This window comes from Anoplolepis gracilipes, chromosome 12 (genome assembly GCF_047496725.1).
Source record: "Anoplolepis gracilipes chromosome 12, ASM4749672v1, whole genome shotgun sequence".
Taxonomy (NCBI): domain Eukaryota; kingdom Metazoa; phylum Arthropoda; class Insecta; order Hymenoptera; family Formicidae; genus Anoplolepis; species Anoplolepis gracilipes.
The window spans coordinates 8,704,685-8,726,497 of record NC_132981.1 but is presented as its reverse complement, the minus strand read 5'-3'; the positions used below and the strand labels follow the sequence as shown (position 1 = coordinate 8,726,497).

General features: G+C 36.4%; 1 protein-coding gene across 8 annotated transcripts in view; it reads right to left on the bottom strand.

Annotated features, from left to right (window-relative positions):
• Ih (hyperpolarization activated cyclic nucleotide gated potassium channel Ih) overlaps positions 1-21,813 on the bottom strand; it is a 130,702-nt gene that overhangs the window by 84,482 nt on the left and 24,407 nt on the right. For 6 of the 8 annotated variants that reach the window (XM_072903943.1, XM_072903944.1, XM_072903946.1 and 3 more), the window contains exon 3: positions 18,181-18,264. In XM_072903943.1, the coding sequence (XP_072760044.1) occupies positions 18,181-18,264 (84 nt within the window). Of the gene's footprint in view, positions 1-8,569; positions 13,440-18,180; positions 18,265-21,813 lie in introns of those variants that run through there. The other 2 variants (XM_072903950.1, XM_072903945.1) reach the window with 2 other exon arrangements.

Below are 21,813 nucleotides of genomic sequence, written 5' to 3'. Positions count from 1 at the left end.
ATTTAAATCTCGCTTTATATTTTGTATTAATTATTTCTCTTGATTAAATCTCCTAATTATTAGATGTTTAGTTGTAATATATACGTATGTATATATATATATATAATTAGAGTTCCTCAATGCATTTGTATCGCGGCCGCGTCAATCAAGTGTGAGCTCTCGCGATTAAATCGCATTGCTATCTAGAGAACAATGATAGTGTGATGTAATCTTACCGTGCTGTGTATTTGTAGTTTGCAATTATTTAAAGTTTGTGTGTGTGTGTGCTTAAGTGTATAGATAGGCGAGAAGATTATACTGCAATATTCACTATATATGACCATCCCCTTGCACGAACAATCATATGCGCGAATGATTCCTAGAAATAATTTTTATCGTAACTATTTATATTAATCTTTACAAGAAATCGAGATCTCGGTGTATGTTTTAGCGTACACAATATCCGACAATATTACACGATAGAAACGCGTATGCAACGAGCTTGGGAAATTAATATATGATGCGCGTTACACACGAATCTCCCACGAATGTGTCCGGTGCATACACATGTGCATCCGACCATCGGGCCTGCGGCGGAGTCACCCTCTGTGAAATTATAGCGTTTGATACACGTTGTGCACAGGCCTATAAAATCTAGTAGGTTATCGATTAGGCTCCTACTCTCTCCCCCTAATACTGCGAATCTGGATATGCTGGCCCATTCACCTGAATAGCCGCACGACTACAATGACGACGATGGCGACGTGGCGTGCGATTTAGGTCAGTGGATCGTATACAATCGTACCTTTTTCGTAACTCTCTTTTTCAATTAGACATTACCGGATTCGTGGTTTTCGGCTGGCCATGTACAGCTATCCTCCATTTCTACAAACTGCCTCAATTGGCATCGTATTATGATATTTCTTCCCGAGACTCTCTGCTTTAACGTGAAAAATTGATTTTACCAATTTTTCCTTAACTTAATAATTTATTAACAAAGATGTGACTGATAAAACTTCTCGAGAAATTGAAAAAGATACGATGAAAATATTGAGAATGTAAATAAAATCAAATATATTTATTATTGAATAATTATTGAATCATTTTTTCTTTTGTATAATATTCTTGTCAAAGTATATTACTATTTGAATTATTAATTAATTTATATTATATTACAAGTTCAATTTTCTATCATTCTTTTATCACTTTGCATTATAATAATCGATAAACATATTTTGTGTAATTATTGATTTCAATATTCATTAAATTTAAACTACCCAAAAAATATAAACTACATAAATTTATTGATTTTGTGCGCACGCGCTTATATTGTGCATGTACGTGTACTAATTTATCCTGACTCTCGCCTACATATGTTTTCCAAAAAAGAATAATCTTTTCTATAAAAAGATCTTCGTCTACCCCATCGATCTGCGAAATAGCGTGTATACGTTTATAAAAAAGTACAGTTATAAAATACAATATTTTAAGTTTGTTATATGAATCACTACCACTTTCACCCTTTCGTGCTTCGAATCTTACGTGACCCCGCGATATTAATCGCCTTCTCTCAAGGGTAAGGTCGTGTATTAGGCGCGACGGAACTCACGCTCACGGGTCATACTCTCTGGGAACTTTGACGTAGACGACGGCTGTGGTCGCCACGGAGGAAGGATCCTTTTTTCGCTTTAAACTCATTAATACTACCAACCCTCTTCTTCGACTATGCACACTTAAGTATTGCTTGCACGTGTTCAGGTCTGAGTTCATGCCCACGCTTTTGCGGCCATGACCGGTATGCTTAGGTAGTAGCCGTACACGCACCCCTTACGCCATAACTGTAAACGCTACAATGACAAATGGTATTACGCTCTGCGATGATGTAATGACGCGTGCTAGTGATATCGCGCGTTAATTTCGGACGCCGCCCCTAATTATCGCGTTATATCGCCGAATCTGTTTAGGATCGATCTCAAGATACGCTGTAAGTAACCTTCTAATGCAGTTTTCGATAGACATCGACGGGACGACGTTTAATCGGATTTTCTTGACGATAAACGATATTGCCTGACAAAAAAATTAAATCAGATTCTTTGCTACTAATTAACTGATGACATTATTATGTAATAATTTTGTTTTTTTTTTTTTTTTTTAATTTTTGTTTAAATAATTTTTAAGGAAATAGATATTTCATTTTTTATAGGTTTATATTCAAGTTAATGTTTATTTTCCAGAATTTTTTGAATAACTCAAAATTATACTTACATATATTCCAAAATTATTTTTACATTGATGATGACTTTTTTTTTCAATAAATATTTGATGTTACTTAATTTTTATTTAATATGTATGATTATTTGTTCGTACAGTAATATTAAAATTTAACTATATACATATATGTAGTTATAATTATCTGACGAGTATAAAAATATTTTAAAAAAATTAAAGTATATTTTTTTATGTATAAATGAAAAAATAATCTTTCTAAAATTATTAAAAAATATTTTTAGATTTTTAAGTATTTGATTAAATTAATTGAATGCAATCTTAAAATATCAACTCGCTATTTTCATCGACTGTTCAAATGGTACGTTATACGTCAAACTAATATTCGAATCCGTCAGCAGGGCGCCGTATAAAATAATATGAACTATAACTGAAACTATGTTCTCTATGACTTCTATGTTCTCAAGCGACTATAATATCGACAATAATCCTGGTTGAAGAAAACAATTCCGTTATCAATATTATGTAACTTAGCAAATGTACAATTCTTTGAATGTATTACATTTGGGTAATGCATAATTTATTTTTATTTATTCTATATAATGATAGCATTATTGTTGCTTGCAACGCATCGAGATTTAAATAAATATCCAGGTATATGAGAGCACTTTATGTTAATATGGAAAATATTTTTAATTTTTCTGAAAATACCAAAGACTGAATAGACTACTACATTTTCGAAATATTATTCTCTATTACTATTTATATACCAAGTAGTTCAAAATTATCATTTATTCTCAAACTTAATTTATTTTTAAATCTTGAAATTATTTTGTACGAATTATTTGATAGAGATATTTCACCGATATTTCACCGTACGATTGAAATCTATTTACCTTTTCTATAATAACTACAATGATTAAGCTGAACAAATTAGAGGATAGCTAAAGATAGCTCTTTGTTGTAATGAATATTTTCCTCTATCGAAAAAGTATCGTGCCTTTTTTCCAATATCGATACTTTGATTTTTAAAATAAACGCGTTCGTGGTGACGACAAAGCGGTCGCGTCGCGTGCGATAAAACATATGTGACATATACAGCGCGCTTTCGCGTAAAATGTCAGATTTTCCTTCGGGCGAAAAGGATGTCAAATAACGCGATATCGATCATCGTATATTGCATAGAGTCCAGATATCACGTGTTTTTTTGCGATTACAGATTCTTTGATAAATTCGCTTGATCTTCTTTTAACGAAAATCTGATTAGATGCGTCATTTTTCTTGATTATACAATATATAGAGATGTATTAATATTGATAAAATTTACAAATATAATTTTCTCGAATAAAAAATCGAATCAAACCTATGTGTAAGAATCAAGTTTTAAAAATATTATACAACGTGAAGATAATTCTTCATCTTTTGTTTGATAAAGTCCCATGTTCATTTGTCACACGTGTTCAGTATTGCTAATTCTCATTTCGATTAATTCTTCTTTAATTGTTCAACTCGTACGATCGCTTTGTTCACGGATTTAAGCATAACAAAAATACATCTTTTCTTATTCGATTTAAGAAGGTAATTATATTTCTCAAATATGTCTTTTAAAAAATAGTCTGCCACTTTTATTTATGTTTTATAAATGCAAACACCATTCCCTATTTAAGTTCTCTTTACTCTTTTTACATTTACAATTCTGAAACTGTCATTTCTATATTGCATTGCAATTCATAGAAAATCCTTTCATACATTTAGCATGAAGTACTGTGCTAAATATAGGCAAGGATACGGGGCAAAATACCCGTTAACCGAGACATTTTATACGTCGATGTCGTTGACGGCGGAACATTTGGGCGATTATGCGCTAAAACCGTAGTACATATGTAGGATTAGACTGACGTTTATTGTTAGCCTATATGATGCCATTATATGGTTAGGGCGGGGGAGGAGGATGTATGATACATCTATGTGCACACAAAATCCATCGTGTGCGGGGGCGGCGAGTAGGTGCGGAGAGTTGCTTGCGTGGGGGAGGAAGAGAAAGAGAGAGAGAGAGAGAGAGAGAGAGAGAGAGAGAGAGAGAAAGAGAGAGAGAGAGAGAGAGAGAGAGGAGAGCCGTGGAATGCGGAGTAAAGGCAGATCAATACCGGCAAAAGCGTGACACGATTGCGAACCCGTCGAACACACGAAACCGACAAAAAAGAACTGACAGATCGAGCGGGCGTCGACGTGACTGCTGCGCCTACACATTGTAACCATAATTTGCACGAGAAGTCAAAATTCTGGAACGCGTCCCGCATATATCCGCCCGTTCCGCTTTCAATTTCGCGTTGTCTCTATCCATTTAGGTAGATTTACTCAATCATCGCTGTGTACATTGAACTTGATGCGACTGTACAATACACACATGCTCTTTTCTCCGACTCTTCTTCTTTTGAACAAGATCAATACATTACGATAATTCCGGGATTTCTCTCACTCTTCTCTTCTGCCTGCCTGTTGTTTTTATTGGACGCTAATATTATCGAATTCCGCAAAATATTTAAAGTCCTCGAATAAACTTTAAACTTTGAATTCCTACTGCGCTCTTTTTTTGTATTGCATCAAGCATCGATACTCATTTCACTGAATATTGATACTATCGCTTCGACGATTTGCATAATTTTTTTAGTGTGGTTTTTTTTTTTTCTTTTACTTCCCGCACCTATCATGTTTAACACTGCCGTAAGATATAGAAATATATGTAGCATTCTGTATCTTCACTTTATCGTGGTAACACTATTCTGACGCAAGTTGAGCCGTAAATGTGCACTTGCTTCTGTCATGACTAAATAATGTAAATGTGGTTTAGTGTGTGCGAGCCGAATCGACACTTCGACCTCAACTATTCTATGTACTGTTACGTCAATGCTACGTAATATTTGTATTTGTGTAAAGATAATGGTGGATATAATTTTATTTGAATAATAAGTATATATAACGAGTGAAAATTTTAATAGAATAAAAATATTTCTAAATTATATGGTCAAATTAATTGCAGTTTGTAATAATTAATTTTACATATTAATTTGTAATATATGTCCATATATTCATTATCATTAAAATACATTTATACATAAATAAATTTATTTCGTGAATATTATTAATAATTAATTATAATATAAATTTGTATATCAATCCACGAAAAAATGTATTTATTATTTATTTTTTACGAAAGTAGTAAACTAAGTAATTAAAAAAATTATTAATTATTTATGCATAAATAATAATGTTCTAATAATATAATCAATTGTGTTTTTTTTATTGAATATAATTTAAGAAAGTATAAAAATCTTAATTTCTTCTCAATATAACCAATTTGCGTAACTATCTCGTCTAAATATAAAATTCACCTCGAATGCATCTCAAGTTGCCATATGTGTGAGTGAATTCAACGTTTCGACCTCGACTATCTTACGTCATGCCAATCGAAACTTTACGTAGCAGCAGTCTGGAATAAAAAAGTGCGGTCGCTAGATGTAATTCAGAAGTTCAGTGAAAATTCGTAATTGACGCAATGCGATTGTGTAAGTCAATATCTAGCCGTGAACGCATTTCTTTGTCCTCTGTGCATAATGTATCATGCCGTACATTAACATTCCGACAGCACATCAACATTTCAATCTTGATGATTATTATATCACGTCGATCGAAACTTCGTATAGTAGTTTAGAATAAGGAAGTCAGTTCATTAAGAGAAGCAAAGATAGAGAGAGAGTGATCGATCGGTTGCTGATTACTTCAAGCATATTCCATTTTGAACTTTCAAGTAAATATATTTGACACAAAAGAGAATGATATCTTTGTGACCTTTATTTGTTCGAGATTCACTGACGGAAAACATATCGGGAGTAGTTCGGAGAACGGAATGATTGTAAGACAAATCGAATTAAGTGCTCAATTCAATCGCGTTTCTTATTGTCAGCTCGCTGTTTGGCTCCGACGATCTCTTTCCGTACTCCCGAAATATCTTTTCGGATACGCAGCAGTTGCACACCAATACCATCGCCTACTAGTATTAATCGTTCAGCTATTAATCATTCTTGAGTAATTTCGTGAGCAGCGTTTATAGTTCTATTCCTCTTTTCTCTCTCTCTCTCTCTCTCTCTTCTTCGCGCGATGCACGGTATACATAAATATTTATTGATCTATATTAGAGCTTGTAATCTTGCTCGCGACTCATTTCTTCGACTGCACCGAGTTCTCTTTCGATGGCGCAATTTTCTTGATCGATCTTTTATTTTTACCGCCGATCGATCCCGCTGGCGTGGCATAGATTGGAGAACAACTGATGAGATTGTGTATTGAATCCGTAATGTTTAATTTGAGCAAGTTTTCGGGATTCTGCTATTTGGCCTCAGATTATTTCGGATTTATACATTTGCAATAATATTAACTTACATCAATGTTACGTTGTTCATATTTCATCGGAATTTAATGATTATCGGTCTTTAATGACTTTAATATATCATAATTTGCATGATTTTATTGCACGAGATTTATGCTACAAATTGTATATCTTTTTACAAAACTACTAATATGTGTACGAGTTATTATAGAAAATTTATGATACCAATAACTGTTTGCATAGCAACTATCAGTACAATTCACAATTAAATTTAGTTATTTCCAATATCCTGTAACGATATTCTTCGTTTGCACTGTCAAAATTGCATTGTAAGAATAGCAACAAAATTGATCACATGTGCAGAATTGCAGTCACAATTTATTAATCAGATATCATAACGACAAGCAATATTTATTTCGACGTAAAACGAATGTCCGCGAGCCATGTAATCGATGTGACTTTCTGACAATCGACTCGTATATACTCTCTCATTCATTTGTCTGGGCTAAAAATAATGCACTGCCATAAATTTCACCGCGATTTATTGCGTCATTTTACCACATTGCTTGTTACTGCTTAAAAAAAAAACATGCGGTCAACATGAGGGGTCACGTAAATGTCACTTATGAACTGACTTGTTTACGGTACTAAACTAATTAGTTTTCGGATATAAATGTACTAAATTCTTCCTTTCTTTATTTTAAGCGAAAAGATAATTTTTTATTATGTATAAAAAAGATAAAAAATAGCCAAGTGCTATAATATAATTTTGGAATTATAAATTATTGTACATTGATATTGTACTCTCTTTTATTTTTATAAAAACTGTTAGAATTCTGACGTTATCAGATAAAAGCTAAGTTCATCGATGTCAATTAAACCTTAGTTTCATTGATTCTTCATTCTTTTTTAAAAGTAGAAGAAGACAAGCGGAAAGTTTAATTACGGTTAAAGTTAACTAACATCAGTGAAATCGGCCGTGAACAACATTGGGAAAATTGGGGCGTAATAATTTCGTTGTGTGTAGTTTGATTTTTATTTTTGCAACGAGGGAGAGAGTAGGTTTTTTTCGATAAATATTAAAGCTCGTTTTTTTAAAACACAGAAAATTAAGAGAGAGGTTTTAGTATATTACGAAGAGTGTACTTAATGTGTACTTTACATTATATATATTCACGGCAACGCGCTCTCGCGCGAGCTTTCAAGCTCACCATTTTTTTTTTTCAACGCCGAGCACACATAAAGCCAGAAATACGAAGCGCTGGTGTTGTAGTGGTTGGAGGATAAAAATGTGCTAAAGGAAGACATACGTCGAAAAAAAGGCGTGGATAAATCTGTGAGCAAGCCAAGTGAAGCGTAAGGAAGTATAACGTGGTGGGGTATACAACGATACATTTATTAAATAAGACTAATATAAAAGTGAAGAGCTCTTGAATATTGTATGAACGCAGCGCATATTATTGTGAACATTTGGTCTCGTTGTCCGAGACGAAATCGATCTCGCAAACGAGTCCAGCGACGGCAACATCCAAAGCGCACACAGCATATTAGAGCGTAAAAATTTTTATTTGCATAAAAAAATACATATACACGATACACCAAAAGTCGCGCGCTTTCTCATGCACGCAAATTTTATGTTTCCTTAGCACATTTATTCGGCTTTATCGTTGTCTTTAGAAATTTTGTATATTTTGCGCCCTCCGAAATTAGAGTTTCATTAAATTCAAGTTTGTTTAAAATTAATTGAAGAATAAGATTTTTTTTATTTGTTCAAACTTCTCTGTGGGACAATTCGTGAGCGTTAAAATTTTTGTTAACATTAAGTAATATTAAGTAAATCTCTTTTCGTTAAATTTTTGTTACGACAAATTATTTTTCAAGTGTCACTTATATAATCTTATATAATCGGAAAGCGCGCAATCTCCGATAAACCCTGTATACATATCAGAGTGCAGAGTACAAATTCTTATGTCATACATTAGAGGGTTGTTTTCCTGGTTGTTCGGCTGTTGGGAAGTCATGGAGCGCCTTGGCCGCCATAGAGCTAACCTGGCGAAGCCGTACTTGGTCATGGCTGTGCAGAAGTTCGGCCTCGATTGACTCCAGTTTCTCCGTCGGCACGATCAACCCGTAGCCGAAGTCCAAAAGCGTCGAGTCAGCTTCGACATCGTTTAAATTCGCGCATCGATATTCCGCTTTCGCGATAACGATTCGCAATAACAATCTCGATTACCATCCGTAATTCGGCGGTGGTTCATCTCTTGAGCGCGTGAACGATCATACGGCGCGTTTTTTCCACGCACTTTCGCAGAATATGACGAAACGACATGATCAAAGTTTTTTTTTTTTTTCTTTTTTTTGTGAGCGGCGTGTAGATATATCAACGGCAGACTATCGACGAAATAACTTTGAGCGTGAATAATGATTGCGGCGATTGCGTTAATTTCGCCGAGGAACATTGAGCCTCCATCTATTACATCGTACTATTGTTTTCATTTTGAGCTCCTGCCGTAACCAGTAAGCAAAGATATTCTAAATACGTTCTAGATGTGTTTTTTTTTTTTTTTTTTTACAAATTTATGTACTTGCGCATGCAAGTGACGAGAAATGATTACTAATCGAGAAACGAATACTGTCTCGATTTCGTGTAGAAGCTTTCCCAATCTCGTGGGCGAGATTTAGAGTTGTTTTCTCACGACGAGTTGTTCTCTCCTCCATGGAGCCTGGAGACAAACAGGCAATCGATCGCGCCGACGAGAGATTGTCCGTCTCCGGTGTACGGCGATCGATCTCAAAATGTAGTGGCAGGAACGCGAGTTTCGTTGCTTCGACGATTTATGGGACCAAGTTGCGCGAGCGAACGCGTAAATTTCCAAAAGCAGGCGTCGGTCTTTCGGCCGATTTCGGCACGACGGCAGTCGATGATCGGACGGGGGTGGAGGGTGGGCGAGGACGGGCGGGATCGCTAATTGCAGTCCGATTTTCGCGGAGCCGTAATTGATTCGGTCTATTCGCGACGGGCGGTCGCCGTAAACAGGCGATTACATAAAACGTAGCAAAAATATCGAGGTGTCGCTCTTTGATCTTCTCTTTCTTTTTTTTTTTTTTTTCTCCTCTCTCAATTCGCGCCCCGAAACGGGCAACTATGAACGAACACTAAACGGTAACACTATAAGTGTGTTAAGCTCTGATCAAGTAACAGCACAGCCGATTTCGAGCAATAATAAAAATTCGACGAAGCGCGCTCGCGCGTGCATTAAGCTCTGTGATTAATTAGCGCAGCACAGCCGATTTGTTTTTTGTTTATAATATTGTAATAAAAAAGGTCCACGATATTCAAGCGTTCTCCATTTCCAATATATCGTATAGTATACGCGGGGAAAATCTCTTTCGTTTTCCTTGCGCGATAGATAGATTTTTCAGTTTTTCCTCTCGCGCACAATTGATCTCAGCCTTGATTTTTCTTACTTTCATACACTCGATTTGCCGATCTCTTTCGCAGCGATATCTTCAACCGAAGCGCGCGCGGCGACTTTATCGTGAACACGCGGCAAAACTTTGATATGTGTGTCGCTTTCCCGAGTGCTTCGCGACGCCGATGAAGGTATAGGCGTCCCGGTAGTCAAGGCACTGGACATGCGCATCGAACACGAGAGACTCGTACTTTTGTCGGGCTTGTAAGGATTTGGCGAACGGCGCGTGGATAATCTTCAAGTCGTTCGTGCTTTCGCGCAGGATATCTCGGAAGACTCTCGTTTTCGAGAGCGATCCGATATCGTGTCGCTTTTTTATCCCGAAAGTGTATTTCGTTGTATCTCCTTTCGATTATTGATTTTTCATCTTCTTTTGAGAGAGAGAGAGAGAGAGAGAGAGAGAGAGAGAGAGAGAGAGAGAGAGAGAGCGAGAGACTCGTATCTTTTACGCGATTTTATTTTCTCTTAAAAAGAATTGCAAAAATGAACGGCTGTTGATATCGTGTGTCTTGAGATTTTTCAATCATTATATTGGCCTAAGATTTTTTTCAGATTCGCAAGATGCTTATCCTTGGATAAAGTGCGTTTGTATCCTTTTTATAATTTTATAATCTTTATTGCAACTCTCTACTAAAAATGAATGACTATATCGATATTGTTTTTCACTGCTTTCGATCGATTATATCACCGTCAGATTTTTTTGTCCTTTTAATTTTCGTTTCTTTCGATATTACTTTCTTTGTTAGCGCTATAACAAGTAGATAAATAGTATGTAAGGCGAACAAAGTTTTTCAAAGGAATAAAATACATAATAAGAATCTCGTGCAGAACTTCTTGCAGCTCTCGCGATAGCGATCAATGCTAATACTTTGTAATTGCGTGCATTAAAGTCTCGGTTGCATACGTCACGTCTCTATCCACTCTCTCTATCGGTCGCGATCTCGTTCTGAATACAAAATATCTCTTTCGTAGAAAAGTCCGCTGGGGAGTGAATTGAAATCCTTTATATCGTCCCGCTCAATTAACATAAAATCGAGAAGCTCAATCTAGAACGAAAAGGATTCTGTTTGCGTGGGCGATGTGTCGTCGTAGTCTACGTAGATATACCTGGTGTACCATATGTCGCGGCGACGGGGACGCGCTTTACATGGACGTATAAACTGTCCTTATTACGTCGAGTGGCCGCCGCTGCCGCGACGCGTTTCGGGGGCGGAATTTTCTACGTCGGACGATGTATCGATCGGCCGGCATGAGCAACGATGAATCGAGCGGAAAACGTGAGTCCTGGCCCGTGCAATCGCCATCGGCGCGCGATATTACATCGCGGTAAAATTAGAACGCCAGCGTCATTGACTGCGGTATCGAGCCGCTACCATCGCCAAACAGCCCTCTGAACATCATATGCATTCGGTAGTACCAGTCACTAATGCGGTATATATATATATATATATAGCTAGGCCCTTCGCGATCCTGGATCCCCCGTCGACGGGCACTCGCGCGTTCTACAGGGTGGTACCAACACCGCGACTCGTACCGCGACTCTAGAAAGGCGGGAAGGAGTCAGAGCCGGGGATTATTCTCGGACGGTCGGAAATAGAAGCAACCCCCGGGCATCGCGCGCGCCGATCAAGGACGAGCCTTTTTCCGCTTCCTTCGCTTCGCGAATATCCCGATGTGGATTTTCCTTAAGCCTCGAATCCCTCACGTACACGGCAGCCGCTCGTATCATCGACTTTCGGTCGGTACGGCGCACGTGACTCTCGAAGGTCGTGCTCCCTCGCGAATCGATCGCGACGCCCTACACCCCCCGGTGTTCCGGGGTGGTCGCCAGTCTGTCGGTACCGACGATCGGTCAGTCTCCTCTTCCGGATCGATGACGCGTCCGACCTCGGTATCGCTAACGCCAACGTCAACGTCAACGTCAACGCCGAGTGTCTCCTTGACCGAACGACGTAAGGCTGAACGATCGAACGGCGAAATCCGATCTCGCCGCACCTCTCACAAGTCCTCCATCTCATGTTACAGGAGAGATACCGCGCAGATTCAGTAGAGGACACTGTCGTTCATCCACATTACCTTGCCCGCGTCGTGCATATCCTTGACTCCCTTTGCGACTCCCTCGTTCAGCATCGAACGTGTAGATTTACATGTAGACCATTATACTCGTCTTACGAGCGATATTGGTTTCCGTAAAATTATCGTGATCCCCTGCTGACGAACGATACGAGTAAACTCCTTTCCTAGTACATTTAGCATTCGCTATCTAATGTCGTACCCGTATTATCATACAGTCGTGAAACGTGATTTTCCTCTGTCATTTTCGTGCTTATGGATGCTTCAAAAACGGACGGTACCGTTAGCTTTTATACCTCTGAGACCCGTGATAAAAGCTCGAGACCCTCACAATCCCCTCGACGACGATACTAAGGCTTTCTTACAGTCCTTTCCGCAGACAATACAAGTCTCTCGCTTACCGAGGTATTCTTACGGTTCTTCTGCTACCTCACAAAGCTCACCGATTTTCAGACGGAGCTCAGAGAAACGTTTATGTTGGACGAAATGATCACTCCCGAATCTTCGTTTTTCCCAGGACGATACCATCGTGTCCTCCCTGGATAAAAGGACGTTCTGAGTCCACCGTACACGCGTTTTCCTCCCGCTAACCTTTAACGAATCCCCTGATGTATACACACGAAGGTATACACGCGCTCGTCGAGAGCTCGTCGCTCTCCTCCGCGCCTCCCTTCGTTATCGAATGGTTGCATCACCGCGCAAGCTCCGTCCCCGTTCAACCCTCGCTCGTCGCTACCGACTCCCCCGTCGCGCGCGCATCCAACCTCTACGAGTTCTCTCTCTTTCTCTCTCTCTCTCTCTCTCTCTCTCTACGATCTTTATTATATATAACCCTTTGTGTCCATTTACGGACTAGGAAGAAAAAAATGGCCGTCGCGAAAATAAACCACGACGTGCGCATCTTTATTGAGTGGGAGAACCGGAACAGCCTGCTGTTGGCCTCGATAACGTCCACGTCATTAACGAGAATTCAAGCCGATTTAATGAGACACGCGGATCATTATCAAACGTTTTTCTCGCACGTGACTGATTAGCTTTTGATTGCACCGAAGCTCTTGTTTTGTTTATGTTTCTCTATAGAACATATGACCACGTTTGTACACCATGTGATATTGTCGCATGTCAACGTCGTCTTACTGTAATTTCTGCTTTGCATGCAGCAAGCACTTAAAATTGGCGTACTTAAAGTTTCACGTGAAGCGCAAATAATTTAATGCTAAGATGTTATGTAAATCTATTAATCTTATTAAAATATATTGTGTTGATCTTGATAGGAATATTTCCATCAAAATATCCCTATAGTTGGTCATTTTTAATAAAAAAAAATATTTATATATACAGGATGTTTCTAAACCTATGTCGGAGATTTTAAGGGCATATTTTAGGAGTCAAAATAAGAAAAAAAGTTCTTATAAACGTGGGTAAAAATGTTTTCCTTCCGAGTTATAGTCCCTTAAAGTTGGTGGAAAAAATTGCAAAGTGTTTTGTAGCTCTCGGAAACTTTTTCACAGATCGTTGAAATTTTGCACAGCATAATAATTAATAGTGATCTTAATTTTTATATAATTTTGGCAATTTCGTTTGATTTTGAGGGGGAGATATAGGGGATGCTAATTTTTTAATTTTTATCAACTTATTAAGGTTACTATTAATTATTATGCTGTGCAAAATTTCAACGATCTGTGAAAAAGTCTCCGAGAGCTACAAAACATTTTGCAATTTTTTCCACCAACTTTAGGGGACTATAACTCGGAAGGAAAACATTTTTGGACCCATGTTTATAAGAACTTTTTTTCTTATTTTGACTCCTAGAATATGCCCTTAAAATCTCCGACATAGGTTTAGAAACATCCTGTATATATATTAATTATAGACGATCATTGTATTAGAGTTTTTGAATATATATAAGCGATAGAAGCGATCATCGATTTTTTTATATTAATTCTTTTCATCTAACACATCATTAATGATTGTACAAATATATAACGGTTATTGTCCGTTTTATAATATGATATATTAACGGCGCTTTCGCGTATTTTCCGAAACAAGAAAGGGGAATTTCCTCACAAACATACGTTTGCGTGCGAAGTAAACGTCCGAGTAATCTCGATACAATCTACCAATCGATTTGCATGCACAAAACTGGCTTCACCCTTCCCATTGTGTGAGTGCAATTTCTTTTGAAGTATCTATGTGCATTCGACAATCTTGCCTAAATTTATCGCGCATTTTTGCTTCGATTATGAGCGCCCGGACGTCCCTGAAACATGTCGGAAAATCACATACGCGAATTTTCATCGGCACGAAATTTCTTCGACTCCGGCGCAGGTTTGCTAGACGGCTTGTCGCCGGGACGCGTCGGCGCGTCGCGATGCCATCGCCACCGGAGATCACCTGCAACCGATTATCTCATCGCGCAAAAATAGCGCGTGCATGTTGCTTAGAAATTTGAAACGAGTGTAGATTATGCGAGTAATCTTATTGCTAGTATCTGTCCTATCCGGAAAACCTAACGTAAATGTTTTGAAAATGTTTCACATGTTCCGAATAGAGATCGGACTTTTCCTCAAATGTATTTCGACGCTTGTGAATTTGTTCGCTACGAGTAAATTTGGTCGACTAAATATCCGATGACGTCAGTATTTGAATTTCCTCGGTGAAATGAAACCGAGAAGCAACGCGAATTATTTATCGTGCGTGGTGATTGATGGAGGATTGTTATATAAACTAGAATCTTTTAGCGCAATACTTGTGTTAAAATAAGAGAAATTAGAATTTTGTTAGACCACAATGCGTAAAAAATGTTAAAGTTGTTTTTGTACGGATCTTTATGTAAAGTGTAAAATAACAGAATCGGATTTACATTTCCGCAGAGAACATTCCTAGAATTTCTTGGAGTATATTTAAAATTAGATTTCAACTTCAATGGTAGATTCTTTGACAAATCTTATTCTTAAGTAAATTTTTAAGCACGAACATTGTTTGCTGTAACTTTTTCATATTGCCATTAGATGTCTAGCTAATTAACCTCGTACTAAAAATTCGGATAAAGTAAAGTCTAATTATATACTTAAGTGAAAGAGAAGGATATTTAATTATTACATCTCAGAGGTAAGCTTTTCATCTTTAATCGCTCGACATTCCGGATTATTGGAGTCTCGACACACATTCACGTTAAAAATTAATTCCAAACTAATCAAAGACTCTCCCGAGACACCCTGTATGTACATGGGGCTACGTTATCAGATCCTCCCGGCTATTTCGGGATATCGACCAATCAGTGTTAAGGTCGGGCGCGCCCACGATAACTCGAGGACTATCGAAATTCGTCCGGCTGGTGCACGGATTGATCCTTGACTTACTTCTTGTTCGCATCAACACGACCGATGGACGTTATCGGTCGTGTTGAAAAAGCACGTGTAATTAAACATGATGATAGGAAAAAATGGACAAGGAAAAGAGAGAGAGAGAGAGAGAGAGAGAGAGAGAGAGAGAGAGAGAGAGAGAGAGAGAGAGAGAGAGAGAGAGAGAGAGAGAGAGAGAGAGAGAGAGAGAAAGGTTTAAACAAAACACAATTTAATCACGCATCGCAATCGTCCATCGTTAATTGCTCATGCATATGCAGTGACGTGTAACATGAAATTAAAGGGACACCAAAAGGAACTGCGACATAGGAACGATCCGGACAAAAGCGTGACGTTTGTGAAAACGGAGTATTCGAGTTCAGCTCGGCACTGAAATAAAATAATTACGCGAATCGTCGTAACGCAGCCTCCCACGCAATCGCGTGGTCCAAGCGGCCCTTTGACCGCTTGTTATATTTTCATTCCTGACCACCGTATCACCTTTTCATTGCAATGCAAAAACGCAATATCTATTATTCGCATCTTTTAATTATTTGCGTAAAATAAACAATTTGTTGAAATTAATGGCAAAGAGATATCTCTCGTAAATATACTCAGCAATTTTGCTTTAAAATATTATCAAAAATTTTTTGAGATCTACATTTTTCTAAAATAAATTATATTATAAATAAATCACATAAAATATAATTTTTTTTCATGTAGGAAGAAATCTGAGAAAATAGCACAATAGTAAAGTAATATTAAAAAATCTAAAGAAATATTAAAAATATTTTTAAAAATTCGAAATACTGCTTAGACTGAATATTTAAGAGTTTGCATTATATATGAGATACTATTCCTTTTTAGTATAAATTAATAATTATTTTATTATGCTAATTTGATGCTAATACTAATAATCACTATTTTTCTGTTGAGTTAATGAACATAGATATGCCTCTAATATCGTATGGTAGATATTAATTCCATTATATTTTATATCTTGATTTTTTTATATGCACGTGAAATATATTGTTTTAATTTTACAAAGTATCACGATTACTTCTTACATCACGCACATTGCGAGCGAATATCCTTACCGTTTTCTGCAACATATACAGCTCTGGACAACATGCTAGAATTTATTACGACGACACAACCGCAAATTATTAGCTATTGAAGTGTAAATTATCTCGCTGAGAATTTATTTGTTGTACATAGCAACTACTTTGTTATAAATGACAGTTAACAAATAAATTCTGAATGAATAAATGTATTACATTGTATTAGGCAATACATGCATAAAATTTTCATTTTCATTGTATTATTTCTTATTATTTTAATTCTCATTAAAAAGTATTTTAACATTATTATCTTTAAAGAGATGATAAAAAATAATTATCACGTTACATAACGTTTTTCAGTATTTATATATGTATATAGGTTTATATATTATTTCGTTGTATTCGGTCTTATCGCATTTATTTTATATTTTGTATTTTGTCTTATATTTCTTATTTTATTACGCGCATCTATTATATGTGTTATTATATTCTATTATATTTAATATTATATTTACATAGGCACTTTACGTACCTATGTAACGCGCCAAATAAAAATCTTTCAATTATTAGCTGAATATCAATAAATTATGAACATCAAATAAAAAATTAATAAATTTGCTAAAGTTAGAAAGCTCGATGTGGCGCTATCACACGGTATATGTAGCAAGTTTTAGAACAAGATCATGCCCGGGTAGAACGTGCCATCTAGCCGTACCGAAAGGCGGGAGATTATTGATCGTAAAAATGGCGCCAACGTAAAGTTGTGTAAGGAGAATATCAAGTCATAAGTTATGGTAGCTTTGTTGGTTTGGATCAATTCCTAAGTGTTTTCTGCTTTTTATCTGTTAAAATAATGAGGTTCTTCTTACAACATTGACGTCAACTCAATGCGGATGAATGCCTCAATGATTCTCATGTACGCAAGAGAAAATTTACTATTGTCCTCAAAATCCTCATTAAAAATCTGGAGAATCTTGTTGAAAAACTTATAAATTGTATTATAATTTAACAGTCGAGCTTTTAATTGTAAACTGATTAAATTGCAGTTTCAAGAATTTAAATATAAATACCTGGTTATTATTATTTAAATGAGTATAAGCTTTTAAAAATACAAGAGCGTTACAATAATGTTACAAATGAAAGAATTTTGTACTTGATACTCTTGATAAATTATACAAATTAACTGAACAAAATAATTAAACTTTTGGGCAAAGATAATATAGTAATATATTTTTAATTAATAATTATTTTAATGACTTTATAATGACTAAGTATCACATATAAATATTCTTTAACGATTTTGTAATTGCTATCAATTTCATCATTGAAAATTGTTCTGTTATTTTATTTAAATCAATGATTTTAATTATCCGAATTGCTGTGGTTTAAGCCAGTGAAACCACAGGAAAGGGAAATTAGAAACAAAAATCGAATGTACGGCTCACATTCTTACAATCAACAAAACAAACGGCGGGATATCGATAAAGCAAGTTACGTATGTTCGTACTAACCGGTGAAATGAAGGTGCAGAATAGCACATTCATTTCTATATATTTCCGGAGCGGAATCGCACGATCGAAAACTCCCGGAGATATAGATATAGATTCGCAATAAAATAAAATTGAAAATGGACTTACAAGGAAAACGGCCAGGATGACTCGAGCTTCTGCGATTGACGTTTTTCGTGCTTCGCGACATGCCGGTTCTCGATTCCGTGGCAACTGCGAAGGAAAAAAAACAGAGAAAGAGATTAGAATTATATATACATTCCAATTCTTGTATATACTGCATGTTTCGTAGAGATTCATGATGATTTTTTTGTTGTCGTTTTTGGCTCTCTGTCATCGCAACTCTTAACAATAAATGACTTGCGCTATAATAAAGGCCGGAATAGAAACGAGAGTGCAACATCGGAATAAGCATATACGCTCTAATAAATATCTGAGCCGACAATGAAACTTTGATGTTGTATTCCGAGATATGTAAGTATGTGAATTTTAAAATAAAATACGTGGATTCATGCATCATACCAGGAAACACCACAGCGTGAAAGTTAGAGGCAGAAAGAGGAGAGAGAATAAAAGGAAGATAAAGACATCTATAGAAAGACTAATTTTATCGGCGAGTAAATTAGTTGTAAATAATTCAGAATTACTGCACGAGCAAGTGAATTATACGTGATTACGCGAGAAAAAAATGGAATGCAATACGATTGCATCGAATTTAAAGCAATATTGTAAATATTTTATTTTAGAAAATCATGTTGAAATCATTCCTCTGTAATAAAATTAATTAAACATGACTTTTTTCGCAAATTTTTAATATTCTATAAACTTTAATGATAATTATATAAATTATTTAAGTTATTCAAGCTAATCAAAATAAAATAAGATTTGATACAAGCTATTAATAAAATTAATAAAATTTTCTTTAATTAAGAAAGAATCTATAAAATGTTAATATTTTTGTTAAGAAAAGATTTCAAATCGATTGAGGAATCTATTTAAGTGGAACTATTCTTTTATTTCCTTCATAATATGCATTTTTACCGAAAGTACACGATTACTACACATTTGGTGTAGCGCATCGCGATTAGATTGCATAAGTTCAGCTTCAATTCAATGGAATTGCGCACAGTGAAGCACGTGTGTTCTAAACAAACGTAGGAGATAAAATAGATTGGCTGGCAGTGAAATTAAATCCCGCGTTATTCTCGCCTGACTGTAGAAGCGGGTACAAGGGATCACAATGACGTAACGTCCTTTAAATATTTTATTTTCTCTCGTCTGAATTCGAGAGAATGAGACGTTGCGAACGATTCATATCGCTTTGAAGATTGTTCTTTATGCAAGAGAAATGAAATCGCGATTCTTGATCTTAATTTTTATCGAGTGTGCTTTTTATAAAACCGCATGTTTGAAAAAATTTACAATTTTTCGACGTAATCTTCAGGTGATTTTTAGAATTCGAAATAGAAAATTTAATGCGTTAAATATTTGAATATTTATGTAGAAAGGGAGAGAAAAATACGAAATAATTTATACATTAAAAAAAGCAGGTTAAATATACATTTGAAATTTAATGGACATTTTTTTTAGCAGCCAATCTCTCCAAAATGTCCATTATCTTCAACGAATTGTCCAATAACCTGCATTCTGTTCCTAGAATGAGGACAATTGAGAGTGATTTAAATTAATCAATATCGACAGAATTCTTTCGTTCTTAAAGACCACTCGTTTGTCGCAATTGTTGTATATACTCATTTTTTTTCGCAAATAACACTCGCAACATTTGACAGGAATATGAGACTCACATTTACAGGGAGGGTGTCAAACCATATCGCGCAAAATTGCAGAGTCACGTAACAGCAGGAATCATTCCTCTTTCCCAACATCCCTAACGTCACTCACGAAAGATTCGCCCACGCATTCACACCGGGAAACGTATCGCGGCCAAGATTCCGCGCGGCTCGATCGCTGCAATATTTCGGCTGTCGGTGGCAACACTGGCAGGTAACATACACACGCGGTCGGTCGATACGCCAGTGTGACCTACAGGATACACGGTGGTGATACAGCACCGCTCTTGCAACACACACGATATATCCATCCTCGAGGCCTTCGCCCGCCTCCTCCTTTACCTCCCCTTTTACCACCCCCCCTCCCCCTTTCGTCTCTCCTACACACGTGCTCGACGTGCCTATACGTGAAACTCGAAGTGCCTGTCATTGTCTGGTGCGGAGGGCGCTTGACCTTCCGCAACGTATCGAGCACTCCCCTGATTTCCTTTCAGCCGGTCATGTGAAGGAGAGACACGGTTATATTGGAGGAAGAGAAGAGAAAAAAAAACCCTGCACTTATACAATACGCGCGACATACATCCGGGATATTTGGTGTCCTTTTGTCAGTTATGTCGCTCCAATTCATCCGGATCTGTTTGCGCGTGTACATACTCGAAGGAAAGGGGAACGCGAGAGAGAAAGATTGACCTCCGTCAGCCACCACTCTCTCGCTCCACCGCGATTTCTGATACAATCATCCCTTCTGCCTCTCCCCCCCTCCCTCCCCTTCCCTCTTATCCTCTCTCGTCTCGCGAGGTCGAGCGCCCTTTCGAAATTTGCCGATGGCTAAAGAATGCCCCCGAGGAGTGTGCGCTCGCTTGGCCTCGAATCCAAGATTCTTATCTTTTAACTGAAAGCTCGCGGAAAGGAGGTGTTATCGAACGACGTTACTACTTTGTACGAACGTCGTCTGCAGCTACTGCGAGGCTGCGAACCATGTATGTATCCGGCAGCTTAGGAATACGTATATTTACGACGAAATTTTTTACTTTTTTAACTTTTCTCGTTTTCTCTCTTTCTTTCTCTTTTTCCTTTTACTTGCTCTATAACTATTTAAGATATACATATATATATATATACAACGTTTGCTTGTAGAGTGCGAATATTTAAAAAGTTCGTAACATTTTCAGCACCTATTGACTTTTTATTATGAAAGAACAATTTGGCGTTTTTCCTAAGTTTCTACATTACGATAAAAATTTTAATTTTCGCAAAATTTTTAATTAACTATCGAGATCTAGGCATTATTAATCGTGAATGTAGTGATTAAAAAAAAACTAATTTTCTCAAATTAATATTACTCTTTAAATATTATAGAAAAATTTACTTTTTATTATTATAATGATAATTTATGATAATTTAAATATTTTGTTCTGTGATAAAGTTGCTAGTTTTATTTTTATATAACATTCTATTCATCTTTTTTTTTTTTATTAAATAATTTATAATTTTATTTATGTGAAGATTATTGTAAAATCAAAAATTTTTTTGTTTTAAACGTTACTTTTTGAATAGAGAGTTAATTCAGGAAATATATAATTATCATAAAGTAAAATTAACGAGTTAAATGTGAAAATATGGAACATGAGTCGATAAAAAGTTTTAGATGTGCGATCTTTGCGTGTCTGTTCATGCAATGCAGTCATTGCGGAATTTCTTATGCTATATAATATTGTATGATGCGGTCTCTACAGAAATTATACTAAATAACTTCATGAAGAAATCAGCGGCAGATTTTCAATGATAGAAGGTCTGATGCCAAAAATAGGACAAATTTTTTTAGAATCAATATTTCTCAAGGCATACGTTTGTCCGTGTCTATTCCCCATTGGATCGTATTGAAAATAGCAGAAGTCGTAATATATTTCTGTTTGATGCAGAGTTTCTAACGTGACAACTAATCCATATACGTTTTCCATCCATTTCTTCC